This window comes from Lolium rigidum, chromosome 5, assembly GCF_022539505.1.
Source record: "Lolium rigidum isolate FL_2022 chromosome 5, APGP_CSIRO_Lrig_0.1, whole genome shotgun sequence".
NCBI lineage: Eukaryota > Viridiplantae > Streptophyta > Magnoliopsida > Poales > Poaceae > Lolium > Lolium rigidum.
In genome coordinates this window covers 71,602,635-71,627,109 of record NC_061512.1, presented here as the reverse complement: position 1 = coordinate 71,627,109, position 24,475 = coordinate 71,602,635, and the positions used below count along the sequence as shown (strand labels likewise).

At 43.5% G+C, this 24,475-nt stretch overlaps 1 protein-coding gene across 2 annotated transcripts; it reads left to right on the top strand.

The window, feature by feature from the left end:
• Nucleotides 1-9,045: 9,045 nt before the first annotated feature.
• On the top strand, nt 9,046-11,956 carry LOC124653940 (F-box/LRR-repeat protein 14-like). Of its 2 annotated transcripts, none has more exons than XM_047192995.1 (2): nt 9,046-9,191; nt 10,305-11,956. In XM_047192995.1, exon 2 carries the CDS (start codon nt 10,372-10,374, stop codon nt 11,836-11,838), a length of 1,467 nt encoding a protein of 488 aa, XP_047048951.1. In that variant the 5' UTR covers nt 9,046-9,191; nt 10,305-10,371; the 3' UTR covers nt 11,839-11,956. The 2 variants fall into 2 exon arrangements, with proteins under 2 accessions (XP_047048951.1, XP_047048952.1); XM_047192996.1 differs by lacking the exon at nt 9,046-9,191 and adding an exon at nt 9,213-9,291.
• Nucleotides 11,957-24,475: the final 12,519 nt, after the last annotated feature.

Below are 24,475 nucleotides of genomic sequence, written 5' to 3'. Positions count from 1 at the left end.
AAACCTTAGTGATGAAGGGAACATATGGATTAAAGAAGTTTGGGCATAAATCGTCCATAAGGCCCTTCTATATTTACATATTTTATCGCTCCATATCGACGTATTATACCTATTCTATCTAACAATAACAAGTGAAATAATAAATTGGGTCTAAACCGTGTTTAAAATCTCCTAAATGTATTTTGGTAGAAGTTCCACTAAATGGGGTAATATGTGTCACAAATGCACAATTACAAGGTAAAAAGTGGAATTCACTCAAAAAATAAATCAAAATCTCATGTTGTTCAATGATTTTTTTTGCCGCAAAGTTTCATTGCCATGTTAGCAGGGAGAAGCTAACAGGTATAGCAGATAAATAATTCATATTTTTTGTATTACAATATTATCCAGAGTTAGAGGGCGAATATTCAAATGTTTGCAACTAGACACTAAACTATTACAGTATATAATACCAGCTGTTGGCAACTAGACCTTGAACGTGAATTTATGATATCCCGATTGTGAAGGTGACTTCCCCCAAATGATATCCAATAGTTCTAGGGTTTCAAAATAATTGATGTTTTATTTTCTCGTAAGTCATAATTCACTAAGTTTGACCATATTGAAAGAACCGTGGAAATATCTACAGCCCGAAAATACACAAGGGAGTATGGTCGATCTAATAAAGCTAAGTTGGTGCTCTAGACATGGCATGTTTTTCTATAAGGTTGATCAAAATTGAAGTAGCTTATAACTTAACACAAACCTGACCGAGGAGACCTCCCCCCGCCCGCGCCTCCAGCCCCCTCCGCTCCCTCTCCGCCTTGCCGCCACCGGCAGTCTTTGTCGGGCAAAGCCTAGCCTGAGACGACAGTGGCGAGGCTTCTCCCCTCTAGGCGGCGTCCCCTCTTCCCGCACCGACGGCGGCGATGGTTCCAGTTGAAGCTTGGCGGCGTGGTGTTGCGGAGTTTTGCGCGGCCTTGACGCGAACGAGGGTGGAGGTGGTGCTCCCCTGCTCGGTCCAGACGCTGGACCTAGGGTTTCCCCTGGCCTTGTGCTTCTGGGGCGCAGTGTACGACATGGCGACGAATCTTGGATAGCGTCTTCTCCGGGTCGCTTAGATCCTGCCTTCTTCTCGTCCTCATGAGTGTAGGTACGTTGGTCCGGATTGACTTGGAGTCGAGGTTAAGCTGGGTTGTGTCTTGCTTGGTTCGTGACGCGGTCCTGAAGCCTTGTGCTCCTCTTCTCACCATTCGTGGTAGGTGATACGTCCATTTTGCATCATTATTTTAAATCATAATTTACTATTATTCATTGATATATTTCATATTTAGAGATGATACTTATGTTATTTCACCTATTTTGCATGTTTCATGATTATTGGAGAATTACTCACCGGAGTCAGGATTCTGCTGGAAAAAGCGCCGTCAGGATACAATATTTCTGAAGATCAACAATTGATGGAAAATACACCGAAGCTCCTATTTTTCCAAATGACGGAGCCAGCCAAAAGGGGAGGCCGAGGAGGGCCGCCATGCATGGGCCCTCCCCATAGGCCGGCGCGGCCACCAAGGCCGGTGCGCCGCCACGTGGGGAGGGGGGGCACGACCCCCTCGGCCATCGCCCTTTCGCGTACTTCATCTCCTAGAAACCCTAAGGTGTGGGGGGGGGACATCGAGAAGAGTCAGCGCCGCCTCCTCGAGGCGGAAAACACCAGAGAGAAAAGAGCTCTCCGGCAGGGCAAAATCTGCCGGGGAAACTCCCTCCCGGAGGGGGGAAATCGTCGCCATCGTCACTGTCATCGAGCTGGACTTCATTGGGATCATCATCATCATCTCCACCACCGACACCGTCATCTCCACCGCTGCACCTCGTCTCCGCTGTAATATATAGGGTTGAATCTTGAGTATTTCATAGGGGAAACTCTCCCGGTGTTAATTACTCTTTGTTATTGATGCTATTGAGTGAAACCGTTGAATCAAGGTTTATGTTCAGATTGTTATCCATCATCATATCACCTCTGATCATGTTCCATATGATGTCTTGTGAGTAGTTCGTTTAGTTCTTGAGGACATGGGTGAAGTCTAAATGTTAGTAGTGAACTATGTTGAGTAATATTTAATGGTTTGATATTTAATTTGTGGTGTTATTCTTCTAGTGGTGTCATGTGAACGTCGACTACATGATACTTCGCCTTTATGGGCCTAGGGGAATGCATCTTGTATTCGTTTGCTAATTATGGGGTTGCCGGAGTGACAGCAACCTAAACCCCCGTTGGTATATCGATGCATGAGGGATAGCAGGATCTCAGAGTTTAAGGCTGTGGTTAGATTTATCTTAATTACTTTCTTGTATTTGTGGATGCTTGTAAGGGGTTTAATCACAAGTATGTATTAGTCCTAGGAAGGGCGGTGCATTAGCATAGGTTCACCCACACAACACTTATCAAAACAATGAAGATTAATCAACTATATGAAGCGAAAGCATTAGACCAAATTCCCGTGTGTCCTCAAGAACGTTTGGTCATCATAAGTAAACAAACCGGCTTGTCCTTTGTGCTAAAAAGGATTGGGCCACTTGCTGCAATTATTATTCTCGCATCTTACTTACTTGTATTTTATTTATCTGCTATATCAAAACCTCCTGAAAACTTGTCTGTGAGCATTTACAGTGAATCCTTCATCGAAACTGCTTGTCAACACCTTCTGCTCCTCGTTGGGTTCGACACTCTTATTTATCGAAAGTACTACGATACACCCCCTATACTTGTGGGTCATCAAGACTATTTTCTGGCGCCGTTGCCGGGGAGTGAAGCGCTATTGGTAAGGAAAACTTTTACTGTACGTGCTGTTTTTATTTCTGTCTGCTGCTATAATTCATTTTGGAGAGATCTTCTCTTGAATTATTATTTGGAAAATCTACTACTACTGCAACGGTAGTGGATGAGGTGCCATGTGAGAAAGTGATTCCATATAAAATACCTATGAAAATTATTGAACGTGTTGTGGATAACCGCTATGAAGGGGATGGAACTGTCCATCCTGGGGATCATTTACTGTTTTTACATGAATTATGCGGGTTATTCAAGTGTGCAGGTATTTCTATGGATGAAGTTAGGAAGAAACTATTCTCTATGTCGCTGTCTGGTAAAGCGGCACATTGGTATAAACTGCTGAAGAATGTGCATTCTCTTGATTGGAAGGATATTATGCCTCTATTTTATTCTAAATTCTATCCTCCAAGTGAAATTCACAAAGACCGAAATCGCATATATAATTTCTGGCCTCATGATGGAGAGAGTATTGCCCAAGCATGGGGGAGATTGAAGTCTTTAATGCTCAAATACCCCATTCATGAGCTTCCTGGTAATATCATTATTGATAATTTCTATGCAAGACTTTCTTTTCAAGATAAAACCTTGCTGGATACTACTTGTTTTTGAATCATTCACGCGCAACAAAGAAGAGTTTAAATGGGACCTTCTTGATCGGATTCAAGAGAATACTGAAGGATGGGAGAACGACAAAGGTAGAGAGTCAGGTATAAATTATGATTATGAATGCATTGAAACTTTTATGGATACTGATAAATTTCGAAATATGAGTGCTACTTATGGTCTTGACTCTCAAGTTGTTGAATTTTTTTATAAAGTTTTTGCCTCTCATTTTGAATTTCCTAGGAAGATTTTTAATAAGTATCATGAACCTTACAAAGATAAAACTGATTCATCTATAGGTAAATGTATTGAAGTTAAAACTGTTGATCACATTCTTCCTGAAGCTTATATTGAAAAAATTCCTTTTTCCTGCTAAAATGAAGGAGTATTCTGTTATAACTAGTGTGGTTAACAAAAGTGCAAAGAAACCTATAAAACCTGAGGAGCAAATAAATGTTGAACCCGTTGTTGCAATAGTTAAAGACCTTGTGACTGAAAATGTAGAAGATGGTCACATCATTTTCTGTGAAGATGCTTCTAATATTGTTTCACATCCTAGTAAATCTAGGAAAGCCGGTGTTCCTATGCTCTCGTTAGAATTGGTGATCATTGTTATTATGGTTTATGCGATATTGGTGCAAGTTCTAGTGCCATTCCTTATGAGCTTTACAGGGAAATCATGCATGAAATTGGTTCTTGTGAACTTGAAGATATTGATGTGGTTATTCGGCTAACTAATAGAGAAACTATCTCTCCTATTGGTATTGTTCGAGATGTGGAAGTTCTATGTGGTAAGATTAAATATCCTGCTGACTTTTTGGTACTTGGTTCTGCTGCTAGTAAGACTTGTCCTATCATATTTGGTAGACCTTTTCTAAATACTTGTGGAGCTATTATAGATTGCAAGAAAGAGAAAATTGTGACTAAATTTGCTGGTGAATCTTATGAGTTTAATTTCTCCAAATTTGCCAAAGTTCCTTATGAAGCTGAATTGCCTAGTGATGATTTTAGAGTTGAACAGCTTGCATCTATTGCTCTTACTCCTAATAATCCTTTGCAGCAATATTTGGAGGATCATGAGAGTGAAGTCTTTAGGGAAGAAAGGAATGAGCTTGATGAAATTTTCCTTCGTCAACCCATTCTTAAACATGACTTACCGGTCGAAGATCTAGGTACAACACCACCACCAAAGGAAGATCCTGTTTTTGATTTGAAACCGTTACCTGATAATCTTAAGTATGCTTATATTGATGATAAGAAAACATATCCTATTATTATTAGTGCTAAGCTTTCAGATTTTGAGGAAGAAAGATTATTGGAAATATTGAAGAAACGCCGAGGAGCTATTGGCTACACTCTTGATGACTTGAAGGGGATTTCTCCCTCCATTTGCCAACATGCCATCAATATGGAAGATGATGCAAAGCCTGTTGTTGAACATCAACGTCGTCTAATTCCTAAGATGAAGGATGTGGTAAGGAATGAGGTATTGAAACTTCTTGAAGCTGGTATTATATATCCTATTGCTGATAGTAGATGGGTTAGTCCCGTGCATTGTGTTCCTAAGAAAGGAGGAATAACTGTTGTACCTAATGATAATGATGAGCTCATCCCTCAAAGAGTAGTTGTAGGGTATAGAATGTGCATTGATTTTCGAAAGGTTAATAAAGTTACTAAGAAAGATCATTACCCTTTGCCTTTTATTGATCAAATGCTAGAAAGGTTATCTAAAAATAATCATTTCTGCTTTCTTGATGGTTATTCTGGGTTTTCACAAATTGTTGTTAGAGCTAAAGATCAAGAGAAAACCACTTTCACTTGTCTCTATGGAACTTATGCTTATAGGCGTATGCCTTTTGGTTTATGTAATGCTCCTGCTACTTTTCAAAGATGCATGTCTGCTATTTTCCATGGCTTTTGTGAAAAGATTGTAGAGGTATTCATGGATGATTTTTCTGTCTATGGGAATTCTTTTGATAATTGTTTGCGAAACCTTGATAAAGTTTTGCGAGAGATGTGAAGAAACTAACCTTGTTCTTAATTGGGAGAAATGCCACTTTATGGTTAATGAAGGAATTGTATTGGGATATAAAATTTCTGAGAGAGGTATTGAAGTTGATAGAGCTAAAGTTGAAGCAATTGAGAAGATGCCCTATCCTAGGGATGTTAAAGGTATTCGTAGTATTCTTGGTCACGCTGGTTTTTATAGGAGATTTATTAAAGATTTCTCTAAAATTTCAAAGCCTCTTACTAATCTTCTTCAAAAGGATGTACCTTTTGTTTTTTATGATGATTGTAAGGAAGCTTTTGAAACTCTAAAGAAAGCATTAACAACTGCTCCTGTAGTTGAACCTCCTGATTGGAATTTACCTTTTGAAATTATGTGTGATGCTAGTGATTTTGATGTAGGTGCTGTTCTTGGACAACGAGTAGATAAAAAATTAAATATTATTCATTATTCTAGTAAGACTCTTGATGCTGCCCAAAGAAATTATGCTACAACTGAAAAAGAGTTATTAGCTGTAGTTTTTGCTTGTGACAAGTTTAGACCTTATATTGTTGATTCAAAAGTCACAGTTCATACTGATCATGCCGCAATTAGGTACCTTATGGAAAAGAAAGATGCTAAGCCAAGGCTTATTGGATGGGTGCTTCTTTTGCAAGAATTTGATTTACATATTATAGATAGGAAAGGTGTTGATAATCCCATTGCCGATAATTTGTCTAGATTGGAAAATATTGCTTATGATCCCGTTCTCGTTAATGATAGTTTTCCAAATGAACAATTGGCTGCAATAAATGTGAGCTCGCGAGATAGTCCTTGGTATGCTGATTATGCTAACTTCATTGTTTCCAAGTACTTGCCTCCAACCTTTTCAGCTCAGCAAAGGAGGAAATTATTTTATGACTTGAGGCATTATTTTTGGGATGACCCACACTTATATAAAGAAGGAGTGGATGGTATTATGCGAAGATGTGTCCCCGAATATGAACAACAAGAGATATTGAGTAAGTGTCATGGTAGTGTTTATGGAGGACATCACGCCGGAGATAGAACCGCGCAAAAGATTCTACAGTCAGGATTTTATTGGCCAACTCTCTTTAAAGATGCAAGAAAGTTTATTTTATCTTGTGATGAATATCAAAGAGTTGGTAATACCTCTAGACGCAATGAAATGCCTATGAATTATACTCTCGTTATTGAACCATTTGATTGTTGGGGATTTGACTTCATGGGTCCTTTCCCTTCTTCAGAAGGTAACACTCATATAATTGTTGTTGTTGATTATGTTACTAAATGGGTGGAAGCCATACCCACAAAAAGTGCTGATGGTGAGACCTCTTTAAAAATGCTTTTAGACGTTGATGCGCGTGAGACACACGTCCGTTGGGAACCCCAAGAGGAAGGTGTGATGTGCACAGCAGTAAGTTTTCCCTCAGAAAGAAACCAAGGTTTATCGAACCAGTAGGAGCCAAGAAGCACGTTGAAGGTTGTTGGTGGCGGAGTGTAGTGCGGCGCAACACCAGGGATTCCGGCGCCAACGTGGAACCTGCACAACACAACCAAAGTACTTTGCCCCAACGTAACGAGTGAGGTTGTCAATCTCACCGGCTTGCCGTGAACAAAGGATTAACCGTATTGTGTGGAAGATGATTGTTTGCGAAGAACAAGTAAAGAACAAGTATTGCGAGTAGATTGTATTTCGGATGTAAAGAATAGGACCGGGGTCCACAGCTCACTAGTGGTGTCTCTCCCATAAGATAAATAGCATGTTGGGTGAACAAATTACAGCTTGGGCAATTGACAAATAAAGAAGGCATAACAATGCACATACATATATCATGATGAGTACTATGAAATTTAATCGTGGCATTACGACAAAGTACATAGACCGCTATCCAAAGCATGCATCTATGCCTAAAAAGTCCACTTTCGAGTTATCATCCGAACCCCTTCCGGTATTAAGTTGCAAGCAACAGACAATTGCATTAAGTATGGTGCGTAATGTAATCAACACAAATATCCTTAGACATAGCATCGATGTTTTATCCCTAGTGGCAACAGCACATCCACAACCTTAGAACTTTCTGTCATTGTCCCGCATTTAATGGAGGCATGAACCCACTATCGAGCATAAATAATCCCTCTTGGAGTCACAAGTATCAACTTGGCCAGAGCATCTACTAGCAACAGAGAGCATGCAAGAACATAAACAACTCATATATGATAGATTCATAATCAACTTGACATAGTATTCAATATCCATCGGATCCCAACAAACACAACATGTAGGATTACAAATAAATGATCTTGATCATGATAGGCAGCTCACAAGATCGAACATGATAGCACAATTAGGAGAAGACGACCATCTAGCTACTTCTATGGACCCATGGTCCAGGGTGAACTACTCACACATCAATCCGGAGGCGATCATGGCGATGAAGAGACCTCCGGGAGATGATTCCCCTCTCCGGCAGGGTGCCGGAGGCGATCTCCTGAATCCCCCGAGATGGGATTGGCGGCGGCTGCGTCTCTGGAAGGTTTTCCGTATCGTGGCTCTCGGGACCGGGGGTTTCGCGACGAAGACTATATGTAGGCGGAAGGGTAGGTCAGGGGCGTCACGAGGGGCCCACACAATAGGCCGGCGCGGCCAGGGGCTGGGCCGCGCCGCCCTACTGTAGCGTCGCCTCGTGGCCCCACTTCGTTTCCTCTTCGGACTTCTGGAAGCTTCGTGGAAAAATAGGCCCCTGGGCGTTGATTTCGTCCAATTTCGAGAATATTTCCTTACTAGGATTTCTGAAACCAAAAACAGCAGAAAACAGCAACTGGCTCTTCGGCATCTCGTCAATAGGTTAGTGCCGAAAAATGCAGGCGTGTGCGACGGAGGCAGTTGGTCAGGCCAGCCAAAATCTGGTGGCTATTTCGGCCATCTACATGGACAGAAGAGAGAGAAGATGTGGGGTCGAACGGATATAAACGGACGCGCGGAGCTGCACGAAGCCGTCCGGGCAGACGCAAAGGCCGCCCAGATTTGTAATGGGTTTGGGTCGCTTCAAACTTTGTGACCGTCCATTTTAGATTTAGGTTTACCCCGTTGGCTGCTACTTTTGTCCCGAAAGATCCAAACGGACAAATCTTTTGCGTTTAGGTCTTCCCTCGGAGATGCTATAACAAAGACACTTTGGACAAAACTAACTGCATACTTAGCTTAGGACCTAAGCTAATCTTAATAACTGCTTAGTTAGCTTAGACTAGTCACAATGCATAGTATCATATAGAAGTATCATGCGTATGATACTACTACATGTTACTATCTCCACAATGCATGGTATCATATATTAGTATCATAGTCTCCATATATTAATTGCTTTGTAGAATCTCAATGCAAATATATGTACAAGATTTACTTGACATTAATTTTTCTAGTAGTATGTGCTATGATACAGTATCTACCTATGATACTAGTACCCTCTCTCTCATCCTTAATTGCACTGCCACATCAGCATTTTGCATGCATGGAATGCATGATACTACCTATGATACTCCCATTGTGGCTAGTCTTAGTATCAAAGCTATCCTATTTCTTACAGGTTTTAGCATTCCCCTCTAGGGCTCCAACTCCAAGATAGGGAGAGAGATAGAGAGAGACGAGGCCGCGGCGGGCGTCAGGCATCCCTTCGAGACCGGGCAGAAGCCGCGCCCTCCTCCTGCGGCATAGCAGATCTACGCCGCCGCCCTGTTCTGCAGCCCGAGTCAAGAGAACACCTCCAGGTAGCCTCGGTTCGTTGGCTGGAAGTACATATCCTTGTTCTTTTTTGATTTGCATCATCGATTGAGACGAACCTGAAGTGAACTTACTATGTTGGAGCGGGTAAATTTGCCTCCAGTTCCGTGATTATCCTTAAATTTAGTACAGTATGTTCTCTGAGCAAAAAGGCAATTTCTTTGTGCGCCTCTGCACAAGGCAATAAATCGAGCCTAAACTGTTCAGTCTAGTAGATGGATATTATCTGGTAGACTTGCATCGATTCTGGGTCATATGTCCATCGATTCTTCCTTTCTTTCATTTTGCAAGCAATTCCAGATGCCTAGGGTTTCGTCTGCCTGATCTTGTTGCTTGTGTGCGGTCAGAACAGGGATTTGGCGAAATTAACAGGCTGTTACCTTAGTTGATGTTCTATGCGAAGATGAACACAAGAATTTTGTATAGACATGGGAGAACACCGAATTTTTTTTTTCAATTGATGCTTTTGTTATATATATGCTTCAGAAATTGGATTTTTTTTTCTGTTAATGAATCAATGTAAGATTTGGTTGGTTATATGCATGTTTCAAGATGGGTCAACCTTATCTTGTTGCACATGTGCTGTAGAGATTTAGAGATTACTTTGGGTTGTACCATAGTTCATGTGTGTATTTAAAATGAATGTGTGAATCTTTGATAGGTACGAAAACTGAAAAAGTTTTCGTCTATTGATGCTTTGGTTATATATATGCTTCAGAAATTGGATTATTTTACTTGGTTCTGTTAATGACTTGATGTCAGACTCGTACGTTAGGATGAAATTGTTTTGGTTCTGTTGATGCAACTTGCCCAGGAGTACCTAGATACCACCACTCCACATTGTTTAGATGATGTGGTTTTCATGCGATCAGTCAGATCAATATAATCTTGTAGACTCATATTTCTGATCGGTTCTTTGTTGTTCCCAATTTTTATTTTTAATTGTTTCAGCATTTTCAGATACTTGGCCGGTAGTTTAATTTGCTGTTATTTCTTCTAAATAAAGCTTATTTTTTTATCACTATACATAGTTTTCTTCGCTAACTAATATTGCTGAAGTGATCTGATTATATTGGTGTGCTTATTTCTGATCTCTTTAGTTTCAGTCCAGTGCTCTTTGTGCCTGTTGAATCTTGAGATTACTGCCCTAGCACACGGAATTGCTCGATGGAGGATCTCCCGGAGGCACTGTTTGCAGAGGTCATCAAGAGGATCACCCGGACAAGTGATCTGAATTCTCTTTCCCTTGTGTCAAAGCAGCTCTACAAAACTGAGGCAGATCAAAGGAGAGCTATCCGTGTTGGCTGTGGCCTTTGCCCTGCTACAGAAGCCTTGTTATCTTTGTGCACCCGATTCCGTAATTTGCATAAAGTGGAAATCGACTACTCTGGTTCGGTGGCAAACCATGGGAATCAGTTGGACAATAAAGGCCTCTTTGTGTTTTCATCTCACTGCCTCTTGTTGACTAGTCTCACTTTAAGCTTCTGCTCACACATCGATGACTCTGGTCTTGGTTATCTAGCCAATTTCAAGAAGTTAGCATCCCTCAGGTTGGAGTCCACACCAAATATAACTTCAAGAGGGCTTCTTGCTGTGGCTGTTGGTTGCAAGAGTCTATCTGCTCTCCACCTTATTGACTGCCAGAGTATATGCAGCAAAGATTGGCTGGAGTACCTTGGCTATGATGGATCATTGGAAGAACTTATAGTAAAGAATTGCGACGGAATCAGCCAGGATGACTTCCTGAAGTTTGGTCCAGGATGGATGAAGGTCCAGAAGTTTGTGTTTGAAATCAACAAAAGATTCTTTGTTAATTCTTATCTGGGTTATGAGGGCTATGATCCGTCATACAACGCTCATAGCCCAAATTTGTATGATATCTGCTGTGAGAGTTTGAAGGATTTGAGTTTGGCGTGTATGGAAATTGCAACTGGAAAAGGATTTCGTTTTCTCCTGGGGAGGTGCAAAGCACTGGAGAAGCTGTGCTTGGAGTATGTCCGGGGCCTAAACGACAATGACGTGATTGCGTTATCCCAGAGCTGCAACAACCTTAAAAGTATCTCACTTTGGCTGGATCCTCAGTTCTATGCTGGTTCTTTTCGGACAGCATTTACTGATAAGAGCCTTAAGGCTCTAGCTCTCAGCTGTCCTATGCTTGATACTGTTGAGCTCACGTTTGCAGGTTGTGCTTCGGAATATCCATCAGAAATAGGCTTCACACAGAAGGGTCTTGTGGTGCTCATTCAGTCCTGTCCGATTCGTGTTCTTGTGCTAAATGGCGCCAACTTCTTTGATACTGAGGGGATGGAGGCTGTCTCATGTGCGCCATACCTGGAGACACTCGAGCTTGTGGATTGCGAGGAAGTAACCGATGCTGGGATGCGTTTCATCGCACGTACTCCATGCTTGATTAATCTTACAATCAGGTTATGCGGAGATGTGACTGATGTTGGAGTGGCCGAGCTAGTACAAGCACAGAAGTTGGAGTCTCTGATCATTGAAGGCTGCCCTAGGGTCTCTCTGCAAGCTGTGAAGGGGATTGCCAGATCAGTTCAATACTCTGTCAAGTGTGCAAGCCCTGGCCATCTAAACAGAAAGTTCCACAAAAACTCTTCTGTTCTAGACCTTCTCTGAAGTTAGCAAGTTGTTGCACACTGGACAGAGTATGAGAGTATCGGTACGTGGTGGATCTTGGACCCCATTTGATGAATGTATAACTTAACATCTCGCACCATCGTTGTACTTTTCTTGCTCTATAATTGTCTGTTAAGTTTTGCTGCCCAATTAGCAAATTTATGAAACTGATGATTATGGAATTTGCCACCAAGACGTTTGTATGTCTATGCACTTTTATTATGCTTACAAATTACAAGTACTGTACATCATTGTCAAAGTTCGTTGGCCTGCATGTGTTTCTGTTGGCAATAACAACAATGGAGTGTTTCTGAATGGGACACCGGGCGGCCGGGCGACCACCAGAGTGATTCTGTATGAATTGGTATTAGTATGAATTGATGTGCTCATTCGCTAACTGCGTACGTGTAAATCAAATGATACGTTGATGGAGATTAATTACGAATTTAGAATAAAACTCTGACATCCTTTTATGGACGGAGGGAGCAGTTTTCTTGCTCTCACAGCTTATTTTTCGTCAGCCAGCTGTTTGCCTTTGTATATTACCTAGTATAATTGTCTTTTATGTTTTGTTGTTCAATCAGTAAGTTTGCCGAAGCTGATAGTTACGGAAGTGGCTGTCTAAGACTTTTGTTGGTCTGTATGTGTTTGAGTTGGCAATCTGGGGGCCACCTAGCTAGCGGTCGAGCGCTGCCTTTGATCCCAGCGATCGTTTTTGTCGTTTCCGAAAATGGAAATCCGGGCGATTCCGCTGTTTCCTTTTCTGGCTGAACGTGAGGCGGAGCAAAATTAAATTGCAAAGGAAGGGATTCGAACCCAGGACCTCCGGCCCAGCCCGGGCGGGCGACAAATACGTGACGACCAACTAAGCTACCTGTTGTGTGTGTCAACTACATAAACGTACCTATATTTATACTAAACTTTAACACGGCTGAGATAAAAAAAAAAAGAAAACACGGTCGAAACTAAAAAAAAAACCAGATAGCAAAACCATGAACGTAGCATCCATGTTGGTATATCTTGACAAATTTTTATTAGCTTAAAATTTATCAACCCATCTGTCCGTTATTTATCAACGGTAAATGTGAAAAATTATCGATACGAAAAACTAATTTAACTTAGAATATTATGGAGACATTTTTAGCTCACAATTTATCAACCACTATGCTTATTATTTATCAACGGTAAATGTGAAAAGTTATCGATCCGAAAAGCTAATTTTATTTAGAATATTTTTGAGGATATTTTTAGCTCATAATTTATCAACTCCTATGTTCGTTATTTAGCAATGGCAAATGTGAAGAGTTATCAACCCGAAAAAATAATTTAATTTATAATATTTTAGAAACATTTTTAGCTCTCAAATTTATCAACCCCTCTGCCCGGTATTTATCAACGGTAAATGTGAAAACTTATCGATCCGAAAAGTTAATGTAATTTAGAATATATTGGGAACATTTTTAGCTCATAATTTATCAACCGCTATGTATATTATTTATCAAAGGTAAATGTGAAAACTTATCTACCCGAAAACCTAATTTTATTTAGAATATTTTTGGGAATATTTTTATCTTATAATTTATCAATCCCTCTATTCGTTATTTAGCAATGGAAAATGTGAAGAGTTATCAACCCGAAATGTTAATTTTATTTAGAATATTTTAGAAACATATTAGCTCACAATTTATCAACCCCTCTGCCCATTACTTATCAATGCTAAATGTAAAAAATTACCTACCCAAAATCTAATTAAGTTGAAAGTGATATTTATTTGAGTTGCAAGTGTACTTATTTGAGTTGCAAGTGGTAGTTCATTTGAGTTGCAAGTAGTTCTCCCACCCGTTATTTTTTCCCTCTTAAAAACCACTAGCCCAATAAAGGGAATTAAAAAATAGTCCAAATAACATGAATTATTTATACAAAAGTAACAACAATATGGAAAAAAGAAAAAGTGATACATAATTTCTAAAAGGGAATTGTACAAAGGGAATTGAAAAAAATTGCATAGCTAGGTTAAATTTGGAATATATTTACGCAATCAAAAAATAACTGATACAAATGAAAAAATCAGAAAAGGGAATTCACGAAAAAAAAAGTTCATAATTTTACATTTATAACATGTACATTCGATAGTACAAAAAACGTCTGTCTCTGTTTTTGACAAGAAATGCTAGTGGCTCATATGGTTAGCCCAGGCGTGCGTGGGTGGCAGAGGTTGCCGGTTCGATTCTCCACGGGACCATTTAATTTTTACCGGCGCGGGCGCGAGACGAGGCGGGTCGAATACGACAAAATCTGATAGGCGGCGGCGGATTTCGCGGCACAAAAAAGACAGACCAACGAGTGTGCGCCGTGGAATGTGATCGCTCGCGCGGTCGATCGCGCTAAAGGGAATCTGGGCAATCTGAGTGTTTATGAACTGGAACACCGGGGGGCGCAGTCGGACACTTCCGGCCGGGTAACTTGTTCGTAGAGGGATCTGTATAATTTCTGGCTAACAGCACGTTTCCGAAAAGGAAACTTGCTGGTTGACCCAAAGGACGTCGGATTCTCTTAATCTCTATATAGTAGAACCGCGTACGTACTACTTGGCCAGACCGGCAAGAGAGGCGAAACAAATCAACAGACGTTTTCTGATCACGATGGCAATTTTATCCACAGATCCGGGTATCCACGGATATTCGACCCGCCGGGCACGGGTATGGAGGGTTGATTGTGTCCATGGATTTCATGGGACGGATATCCGATAATTCATGGAGCGGGCACGGGTAGAGCTTTTGCTCCGTGGATATTCGATGGATATCCAACTGACATGTGGGACCCATCACTTCAGTAGCATCGGAGTGTGTCTTTAGTGCTAGCGGGAGATTAATTAGTGCACATCATAGTCGACTTGCAGCAAAAATAGCAGAAGCTCTTATGTGTATGCAATCATGGTCTCTGAGCGGTCATGTTAGGTAATTCATTTCTACATTCCCACTATGTGCTCTGACTACAGTATGATATGAAATCTAAGTTCTTTATATTTTTTGAAATTGTATTAGGTGAGATTCATGGTGATCTCATTGCTGTCCAGAATGTTCTTGAAGATGAATAAGAAGAAATGGTACTGTCCAAAAAGCTCTTATTTACTTGCTTTAATTATTTATTCTTTTGATGCTTTTTTCAATTGTTAAGCTTTGTTGCTTTTTCAATTGTAGGATTCCAATGAATCCATTGTCATCGAAGAATGACTGAATGAGGCTACAATAATCCAAGATTCAACTCAACCTTTCTACTATCTTTTGCTATATAGCTTTAATGCATTAGTTGTTGTGTTGGAATCTTGTAATAAAAAGCAATGGCTATATATGTTCCATGAGATTGAAATGAGACATCTATTGTATGGTGTGATTGTGTGGGATTTAACATATTATAAGTACTATGTGATTGATATATTGTTGCTTTGATATTCCTATGAATTGTCGACATAATTATGGCTGAAATGCTACTGAAATAATGTCGAAATGCTGCCAAAATATTCATGGTAGCTTATTATTGATGAAATGCAAGTGAAATATTGCTGAAATGGTACCCAAATTTTATGGGCATGGATATCCGGGTATCCAGCAGATTTGGATTTGGGGCGACATCCATGCCCACAGATACTTTCGTGGGCGGGGCAGAGGGAGGCTGATGGATTTGGGCATGGATCTGGTTTTTCTATATCCGTCCAAACCCGCTCCATTGCCATCCTTATTTTCCGACATCCACGAAGATACTAGCAATATGGAAGGGCAGCGGTGTTACCCGGGATGCGGCTTCTGGTGGACCGTTGCCACCGTCGGCGTCCTGGTGTTCGGCCTCATCTTCTTCTTCATGCACGAGATCTCGGACACGCCGCACTACTCCATCGCAATAAACTCAGTCGCCGGCTTAGACGATCCCAGCGGCCGCCGGACTCTGGACCCGGAGTTCGAGCTTACCCTGGGTATTGCCTCGCGGGCCTTCCTCATGGGCACCCAGTGCGTCTACCATGACATGGAGGTGGAGGTGAGCTACCGCGGCGTCCTGCTAGCCACCAGCGTGCCTGCGAAGCAACTGTGCGCCGAGCCGCGGACACACAAGGAGCAGCGTCTCCTGGCGTACGGTATCGGGGTGCGCTTGCCGGCGTCAGTGCAGGACAGCCTCGCCGCGGATGTACGGCGCGGCGTGCAAATCTACGACGTCGCAGTGCGTTTTCCACATAGTCTGGAGCCGTGTGGGCCTAGGCAGGTAGGGGACGATGGGAGTTTGCCTAGTTCATGCGATTAGCTAGTCAATAGTGTCATATACTATATAGGTACATTCTAGGTTTTCCTCCCTCTCCCTCTCGCCGGCGATGCTGCCTGCCGCTCCACGTCCACTGGCCTTAGGATCTAGGAGGTGTGGCGGACGGCGGCATCTTGCCAGCGAGAAGGTTTTTATTTTTTTAATTAGCATGTTTTCAGTGTCTTATTTGTGATTGTGAGATGAGGACTACGTCATGAAGTTAGAATAAGGTCCTCTCCTCCCTATCCTCGCTTCGATGGTGTGTTTAGCGTTGGTGGAGAGCGCGTGGAGTCATGTGTCCAACCAATGTTTTAGGACCCGATCGGTTTCCGTGTTCGTTGTTGTGGTTTTGGGCAAGTCTTTTCCGATCTACGGTTATCATCATTGGCGATGGTTGATGTCCTGGCGCGTCGGTCCTTTGGGGCCTTAGCATGACGATTTCTCGTATATCTACTACAACAAGGTCTATTACGACAAGCTTTGCCTGGCTCCGGTGATGGAGGGGCGAGGACGGCTCTTGCTAGTGTTTGTAGTTGTCGCTAGGTGATTCAGTGACCTCTTTGTAATTTTTATTACTTTTAGGCCTCTTTGTACCGTTGTTGATGATTATTAATATTTTTGTGGATTTTTTGCCAAAAAAAAATTACAATCAAATATCGTCTTACCTTTTGTTTCTCATCTTTTCTTTACTAGTTAGATGCTCATGCTTCACAACGAAAATAAATAAATTAATAAATAATTATTTTAATATGTGCGGGCATGTGGTTTCCACTCATATATATAGTGATGGATATTGAACTATGTCTCCCTCTTCTTTCCTCCTATGTGGTGTCATGCCTCATTAAGCACCATTATCTGCCTCTTCTTTCACTCCATCTCTCCATTATCTTTATCTACCCTCGCATTGTTTACCGTGAGATAGTAAAATAATCATATACGATAGTACGGATGAACCCCGCTGCCCACGGGGGTAGCTACACACCCCTCTAGCATCCAACACGTGTCCCCAACGGTCAAACTTGATTATCACCATCCCTCCCCTAATCCCCTAATATTACATTATATGCAGCGTTTGGTTCCCAAAAAAAAATCTCGCTCCCTATCCCTTTTCCCCCAAGAAGCGGCCGTCCCAGACGAGATGTCGCCCGCCACCCCATCGCCGTCAGGCCCCTGGGCTGCGCCGCCTACTCGCCCACCGGCCAAGCATCAGAGCGCCGCCGCCCCACCCTACCCACCACGCGAGCCTACAGCAGCCTGCACACGCTACCACCCGATTTAGCACATCGACCCCATTGAGCGTCTCTGCCATGAACGGAATTGGAGAAATAAATCTCCCAAATCCTGGCCACAGGAGAGGCGGAGCTCCAAATCGAATCAACGGGATCCAAGGGCGCGACCATGGCGGCCCAAATCGAGTCTGTGGGAGCTCGCGAGGGAGGCCATGGCGGACGAGCTCGAGGGGGACCCCATCTTCCTCTGCTTCTTGTTTCTCCAAATCGGATGTGGGAGGAGGCCAAATCAGCCCCGTACAACTCGTACGAGATCCTGCCCCGGTACGAGATCCTTCCCGCCGCCATCCCCGTACATAGCCTGCCCGCGGCCGTCCTGCGTGAGAGCTTCAACGTCACCGTCCCGCGCAGCCTGTATGCGAGATACGCGAGCGCTTGATTCGCTCGCTCGTTTGCTAAAACTCCCTCGGCCGAGATGCAGGGGCGCTCAATATTTGACTGGGACAGAGAGCTAATGTTGCGTTCATAGATCTCTCCAATTCCTCTGGACGAGAGCTTCCAGTGCTCTTGATTCGTATCTTTGCTCCTTAGCTTGACCACCAGATTCAATCAATCTTCCTAGATCCTCAATTGATTGATTCGTTGACATGATTTTTTCTCGCGTCCTTGCTCCATGGTGTGTTCAATTTGGGAACGAGCTGAGCGGCCGGTGGTGCAGCGGCCTCGAGGGGGAGGCCATGGCGGACGAGCTCCGGTGATGCAGCGACGGCGGTGTTCAAGGGCAGGGGCGACGGCGTTCAGCAGGCAGGGACGACGTGCGGCACCCCGCTGTCGGCGGGAGGCGGACGTGGAGGAGCGGCCGGTGGTCGAGTGCAAGGATGCCGGCCATCGTCGGTGGCGCCAGAGAACGAGCGCGGATGCTCGTGGTGGAGGAAAGTGGAGGAGCGGTGGTGGTGTGCGTGTCTGACCGGAGCAGTTAAGGGATAAGGACGCCACAGTCCTTTGTGTTTAAGAGATAATAAAAAGTAGACGCGGGACACGGTCAACACGACAGCTAACCAAAAAACGAATCTCCGAACAGATTGGATGGCGATGAACGCATGCGTAGCTACCCCCGTGGGTAGCGAATCCACTCTCTACGATAGTAAAATGTGAGAGAACTCACACCTAAAGTCATGATAGTTTTGAAAGAAAGAAATTGACACCAAACAACCATACATGATGTGCATTTCCATCCGAAAAGAGAGCATACCGTCTCAAGTTTTTGTTGTCGCATGTGGCAACATAATACACATGAAATTCGTGTGCATATAAAAAGGATAGCCAGATTCGTGTGTGGCAACATAATACACATAAAATTCGTGTGCATATAAAAACGATAGCCACATTCGAGAAATGAGATTCTACCTTGCTTAAATTTTAAAATTGATAAAGAAACTATATCTAAAACACCGGACCATGACTAAAAATTCAGATTGCTCCTATCCTTTAGACGGCTTCAAGTATATTCATGATATTTACAAATATTTTTAAATTTCGTTCATTGCCGTAGGTAAGACGTTAGCATATCGCCAACACCTCTCTTCTGTTACCTCGGCTGTCGAATATTTATCCCTCTCATATTTTATTCTATTTTTATGTTTTATTATTTGTGACAAATTAGTTGAAAATGAATTGTACATCAATGCCCCAAATTAGCAATTGCAAAAAATAAATTTTGAAGGAGAAAATATAGTATGATTGTGGCGTGCTTCCAACTGATTTCTCATGGTAAGTTAACGTAGTACACCGTCCAAAAATACAGAGTTTTGTTTCCACATTTTTCCGATAAAGAAAGTATATTAATATCGTGAAGATACCAATTAGACTCAGCCTTTACATCAACAAGATGTTTTAAGACATCACGAATGCACACAGCTAAGAAAAAAATAAAGAAAAAGAGAAGAATAAAACAAAGACCTTGTCATGAACCATTCGCACCACCAAAGACAACACCTAAATTACAAACGAGATTCTCTAAAAGCAACGCTTTTAAAAAGGAAACAATGCACTTCACCCGATCGTAGATCTTGGGCTTTCAACCTGGAGAAATTCTTTCTTTTTCGAGAACCCACAGGAGAGTTGCGCGTCATTGTATTGAGCTTAAAAGGAGAACAACATGGTCCAGTTTATGAGGGAAACCGGACCGAAAACCGTACACATGATGCCTTCTGGCCTACAACGCCCGCCCAAACAAGCACACAACAAGCACCCGCCTTGCCCAACCGCTAGCCAACACAGCGCGAGGTAAGGGCACATAGTCTCAAAACCGCGAGGTACCTCTCTAGAGTTAGGGTCGTTCTAGGTTGTCCTGCTATAGTTGACCTGGAGAAATTCTGAATTTTGCTTCCACATATATCTTGTTCTTATCCCTCAGCCCTCACCTACCTCTCAAAGCAATTTATCTCTCTTTCAATGGGAGCACGCCAGCAACACCAAATTAGTTCCACGAACCAATCCAGCATGCAGCGAAGCTTCACGGCTTCACGCGTCCCGCTGCAGGGGTGGCCTCCTGAAAGAACACGTCCATTACCCCATGTGTGGTTTTGGTAATTGATGATAATCCCTATGGACTAACGGTTGCATTGAGAATCAATCTTAGGTCAAGTCCATAGCCATGTGTTGGACTCAAGGTTGCAAGATGGAGAAGATCAAGTACGATGAAGAAGACCGATGAAGATGGTGTCGAAGAGAGACGAAGACGGTGTTGAAGATGAAGAGAGAAGACGACGTAGAAGATGGATGAAGAAGGTGGCGTGCGTACAAGATCGAAGAAGACGGTGGCGTGTATGTTGGAGGAAGACGGTGGCACGTACAAGGTTGATGAGGATGAAGACGGAGCTTGCCGACTCGAGAGGAACGCGCAAGGACAAGGTTTGTCCTCGATAGGATAGTGGGTCGCATCATCGGAGAGAGCTCAAACCTTGCATGCATTGCATCGTGTTTCTTGGTTGTTCTTGGTTCTTATCCATGAGATGAGTTAGAGCTTGTGTTCATCTCCATGACAAGCTCTAGCTCATCGGAAACGGATTCCGGATGCATCGCATGTTGCATGTGCGAGGGTGATGATTTTTCCGACATACCATATTGAGAGGTTACACCTGTATAACCATGAGAAAATCATCACTCACTATTTTCCATGTTTTCACCTTGTGTAGTGGTAGCTCTCGTCGCCCTCTTTCCAACAAAATTGGTTTCACTGCAATCCGAGTTTCCTAGCTCAAGTTATGAATTTTACATTGCGTCTTATTTGGAAAAAGAAAAGAAAAAGCTTTGATGGGCCGGGCGGTACTACCGGCCTAGTACCGCATCAGCCTTCGAGGCTTACTGGACCTGGAGCGGTACCAGGCCGGTACCAGCCCGGTACTACCGTATTTATTACGGTACCGGCCCGGTACCAAACCGGTAGTACCGGCCCACCTTCTCCCACCTCCTCCAGCCTCCACCGCCCTGCCCCCGCAGTGGGCCGCCGCCACCAGTTCGGCCCGCGGCTGGCCAGCACCCAGCCAGGCTACCGCACAAGGCCACACCCAGCTTGCCGTGCCCCACCGCCCCATGTTCGCTCGCGCGGGAGAACCGGCGATCGAGGCACGCGATCGTACGGGGCGTTGACCCGCACGGGACCCCGCTCGCTCTGCGCCGCACATTGCACGCGCTGCTGCTGCCGCGCCTGCATGCTGGCCCCACTGCCTCACGCCCACGTCCACGCCTGCAAGCCCAGCTCTGCTAGCTCTCTCTCTCTCTCTGCGTTTCAGATTTCAGCACGAGCGGTAGTATCGCTCCCCAGAGCGGTACTACCGATTTTGGGCCGATTTTCAAATCTGACTTTTTGGGGAAAAGCGGTAGTACCGCTTTGCACAGCGGTAGTACCGCTTGGGGCGAATCTGACCGTTTTTCTCAGCCCCAACAGCTATATTTTGGAGCCTCTATTTATACCCCTCTTCCACCTCCGACCCAAACACTTCTTCCCCTCCATTCTCTCTCCTCCATTGTTGACCTTGAAGTCCTTCTTCCTCCTCTTGATCCCCCCACTATTTCTTGCATATTTTGGGGGGAAAGGAGAGAGGAGATCTAGATCTAGAGCTTCACCAATTGAATCCCTCTCCAAGTGAGGGGATCTTGCTAGATCTAGATCTTGGAGTTACTTGGTGTTTCTCCTCATATTTGTTCTTCCTCCCTTATTCCCCCAATAGCTTTTGTAGCTTTGTTGGAATTTGGGAGAGAAGAACTTGGGCATCTTAGTGGTGTTCTTAGCCATTGCATTAGGTGCATCGGTTTGGGTTCTCTCCGGGGTTTCGGTCTCGTAGAGGGCGTGTTTGACCTTAGTGGTGTTCTTGTAGCCTTTTGTGGCCTTGTAGCCTTTGTGGCCTTGTCGTCTTTGTGGCGTGGTAGCCTTAGTGGTGTTGTTGCCTTTGTGGAGTGTGGTAGCCTTTGTGGTTTTGGAGCCGGTTGTGGCGCGTTGGTGTCTTGGTGGCTTTGGTGCCGGTGTGGCATGTTGTAGCCTCTTGTGGCCTTGTACTTGAGAGCCTCCGTGTTGTGGAGTTGCCACAAGCTTGATACTTGGGGTTTGCCCAAGCTTGTACGGGTTCGGTGACCACCCTCAAGGGTCCCTTAGTGGATCGAGGCTTTCCTCCTTGGAGGAAAGGCTCGAGGAGAATACGGTGGCCCTAGTGGCTCATTGGAGTGCCTCGTGCCTCCACACCGCTCCAACAGAGACGTAGCACCCTTGGGTGTGAACTTCGGGATACATCGTCGTCTCCTCATGCACCGGTTACTTCTCAACCCGAGCTCCTTTACCTATGCGCTTTACATTGTGATATCTATCATGCTTGATGCTATACCTATCTTGTTATCACGTTGTTGCTCATCATGCTAGCATAGGTTGTTGGAGCACTTAGGCAAACCCCTAGTTGATAGGCTTTGAGCTAAACTAGTAAACACTTATTTTATTCCGCCTAGTTTAGCTCTCAAGTAGAAGTTTTTATACACGGCCTATTCACCCCCCCCCTCTAGGCGACGTCCTAGTACATTCACCTCCCCATCAGCAGGAGCTTGAGCCTTGGGCAAGCAGCAACCTCACGCGTCCTCCCCATGCTAGCTGCTCTCGCGTTCTGGCAACTCGTGCGTCCTTCCCAGTTTTCTCTCAATCTCCAGCAGCCCGACGTCCAGGCCGGGCCAGTAGTACCTCCAAGGGCCGGCGGTAGTACCGCCGCCAGTGAGGTGGCCTGCCACGGACAGAGCGAACAGGGGAGCGAGCGGGAAGAAGGGCGAGCTAGGCAGCGAGGGAGCGCCAACAGGAAGCGAGCGAGAGGGCGTGCAAGGGGCGAGCGGCTGGCCTGGGCAGTTCGGTAGCACCGGCCTGGATGTCCCGGTAGAGCCGCCCCGGTACAGGCCAGGTACCGGTCACCAGCGCGCAAGCTACTGGCACCGGATGGGCTTCGACCCATTCACCGCCAGTAGTACCCTGCCCCTCCAAGGGCCGCCGGTACCGCAGCGGTAGTACCAGGCTATCCAAAACTGTTGCTCCTCTCTTTTTTTACCAACAAATATGTAAATAAGAAATGCACTACCGAGAAAAACTTTAATATCAAAAATGCAACAAGTAAATCATGCGAAATCCATTTTCGATAAAGAAGAGCTTGTCATGAAAAAACCAAAAGCTCTAAGTCACCATATATATAGGATCTAAATAACAACCAAGAAAGATGATGAAAGTGCATGGAGCCCCCATGTGTGATTTTGGTAATTAATGACAATCTCTATGGACTAATGTTTGCATTGAGTTATAATTGTAGGAGTTGACCATATGCAATGCTTGAACCATATGTTGGCTTCAAGATTACAATAAGAAGCAAATGAAGAAGATCAAGTGTCAAGTATGTCTTGAAGATGAAGATGAAGTGAGCCAAGTTAACTTCAAGACATCAACATGATGAAGAATGAAGAAATGAAGTGCAAGTTCAAGATGAGTCATCTCAAAGAGATCCTTTGCTTGAATCTTGCCATCCATATGGTGATGATGTTGGAGATATGCCCAAGAGGCAATAATAAAAGTGGTTATTATATATCTTTATGTTTATGATAAATGTTTATATACCATGCTATAATTGTATTAACTGAAACATTGATACATGTGTGTTATGTAAACAACAATGAGTCCCTAGTAAGCCTCTTAACTAGCTTGTTGATTAATAGATGATTAGTTTCATAATCATGAACATTGGATGTTATTAATAACAAGGTTATATCATTATATGAATGATGTAATGGACACACCCAATTAAGCGTAGCATAAGATCACGTCATTAAGTTATTTGCTATAAGCTTTCGATACATAGTTACCTAGTCCTTATGACCATGAGATCATGTAAATCACTTATACTGGAAAGGTACTTTGATTACATCAAACGCCGCTGCGTAAATGGGTGGTTATAAAGGTGGGATTAAGTATCCGGAAAGTATGAGTTGAGGCATATGGATCAATAGTGGGATTTGTCCATCCCGATGACGGATAGATATACTCTGGGCCCTCTCGGTGGAATGTCGTCTAATGTCTTGCAAGCATATGAATAAGTTCATAAGAGACCACATACCACGGTACGAGTAAAGAGTACTTGTCGGGAGACGAGCTTGAACAAGGTATAGAGATACCGATGATCAAACCTCCGGACAAGTAAAATATCGCGTGACAAAGGGAATTGGTATCGTATGTGAATAGTTCATTCGATCACTAAGTCATCGTTGAATATGTGGGAGCCATTATGGATCTCCAGATCCCGCTATTGGTTATTGGTCGGAGTGAGTACTCAACCATGTCCGCATAGTTCGCGAACCGTAGGGTGACACACTTAAAGTTGGATGTTGAAATGGTAGAACTTGAATATGGAATGGAGTTCGAATATTTGTTCGGAGTCCCGATGAGATCCCGGACATCACGAGGAGTTCCGGAATGGTCCGGAGAATAAGATTCATATATAGGAAGTCATTTTATGTGATTTAAAATGATCCGGAAGGTTCTATGGAAGGTTCTAGAAGGTTCTAGAAAAGTCCGGAAGAAACCACTAAGGAAGGCGGAGTCC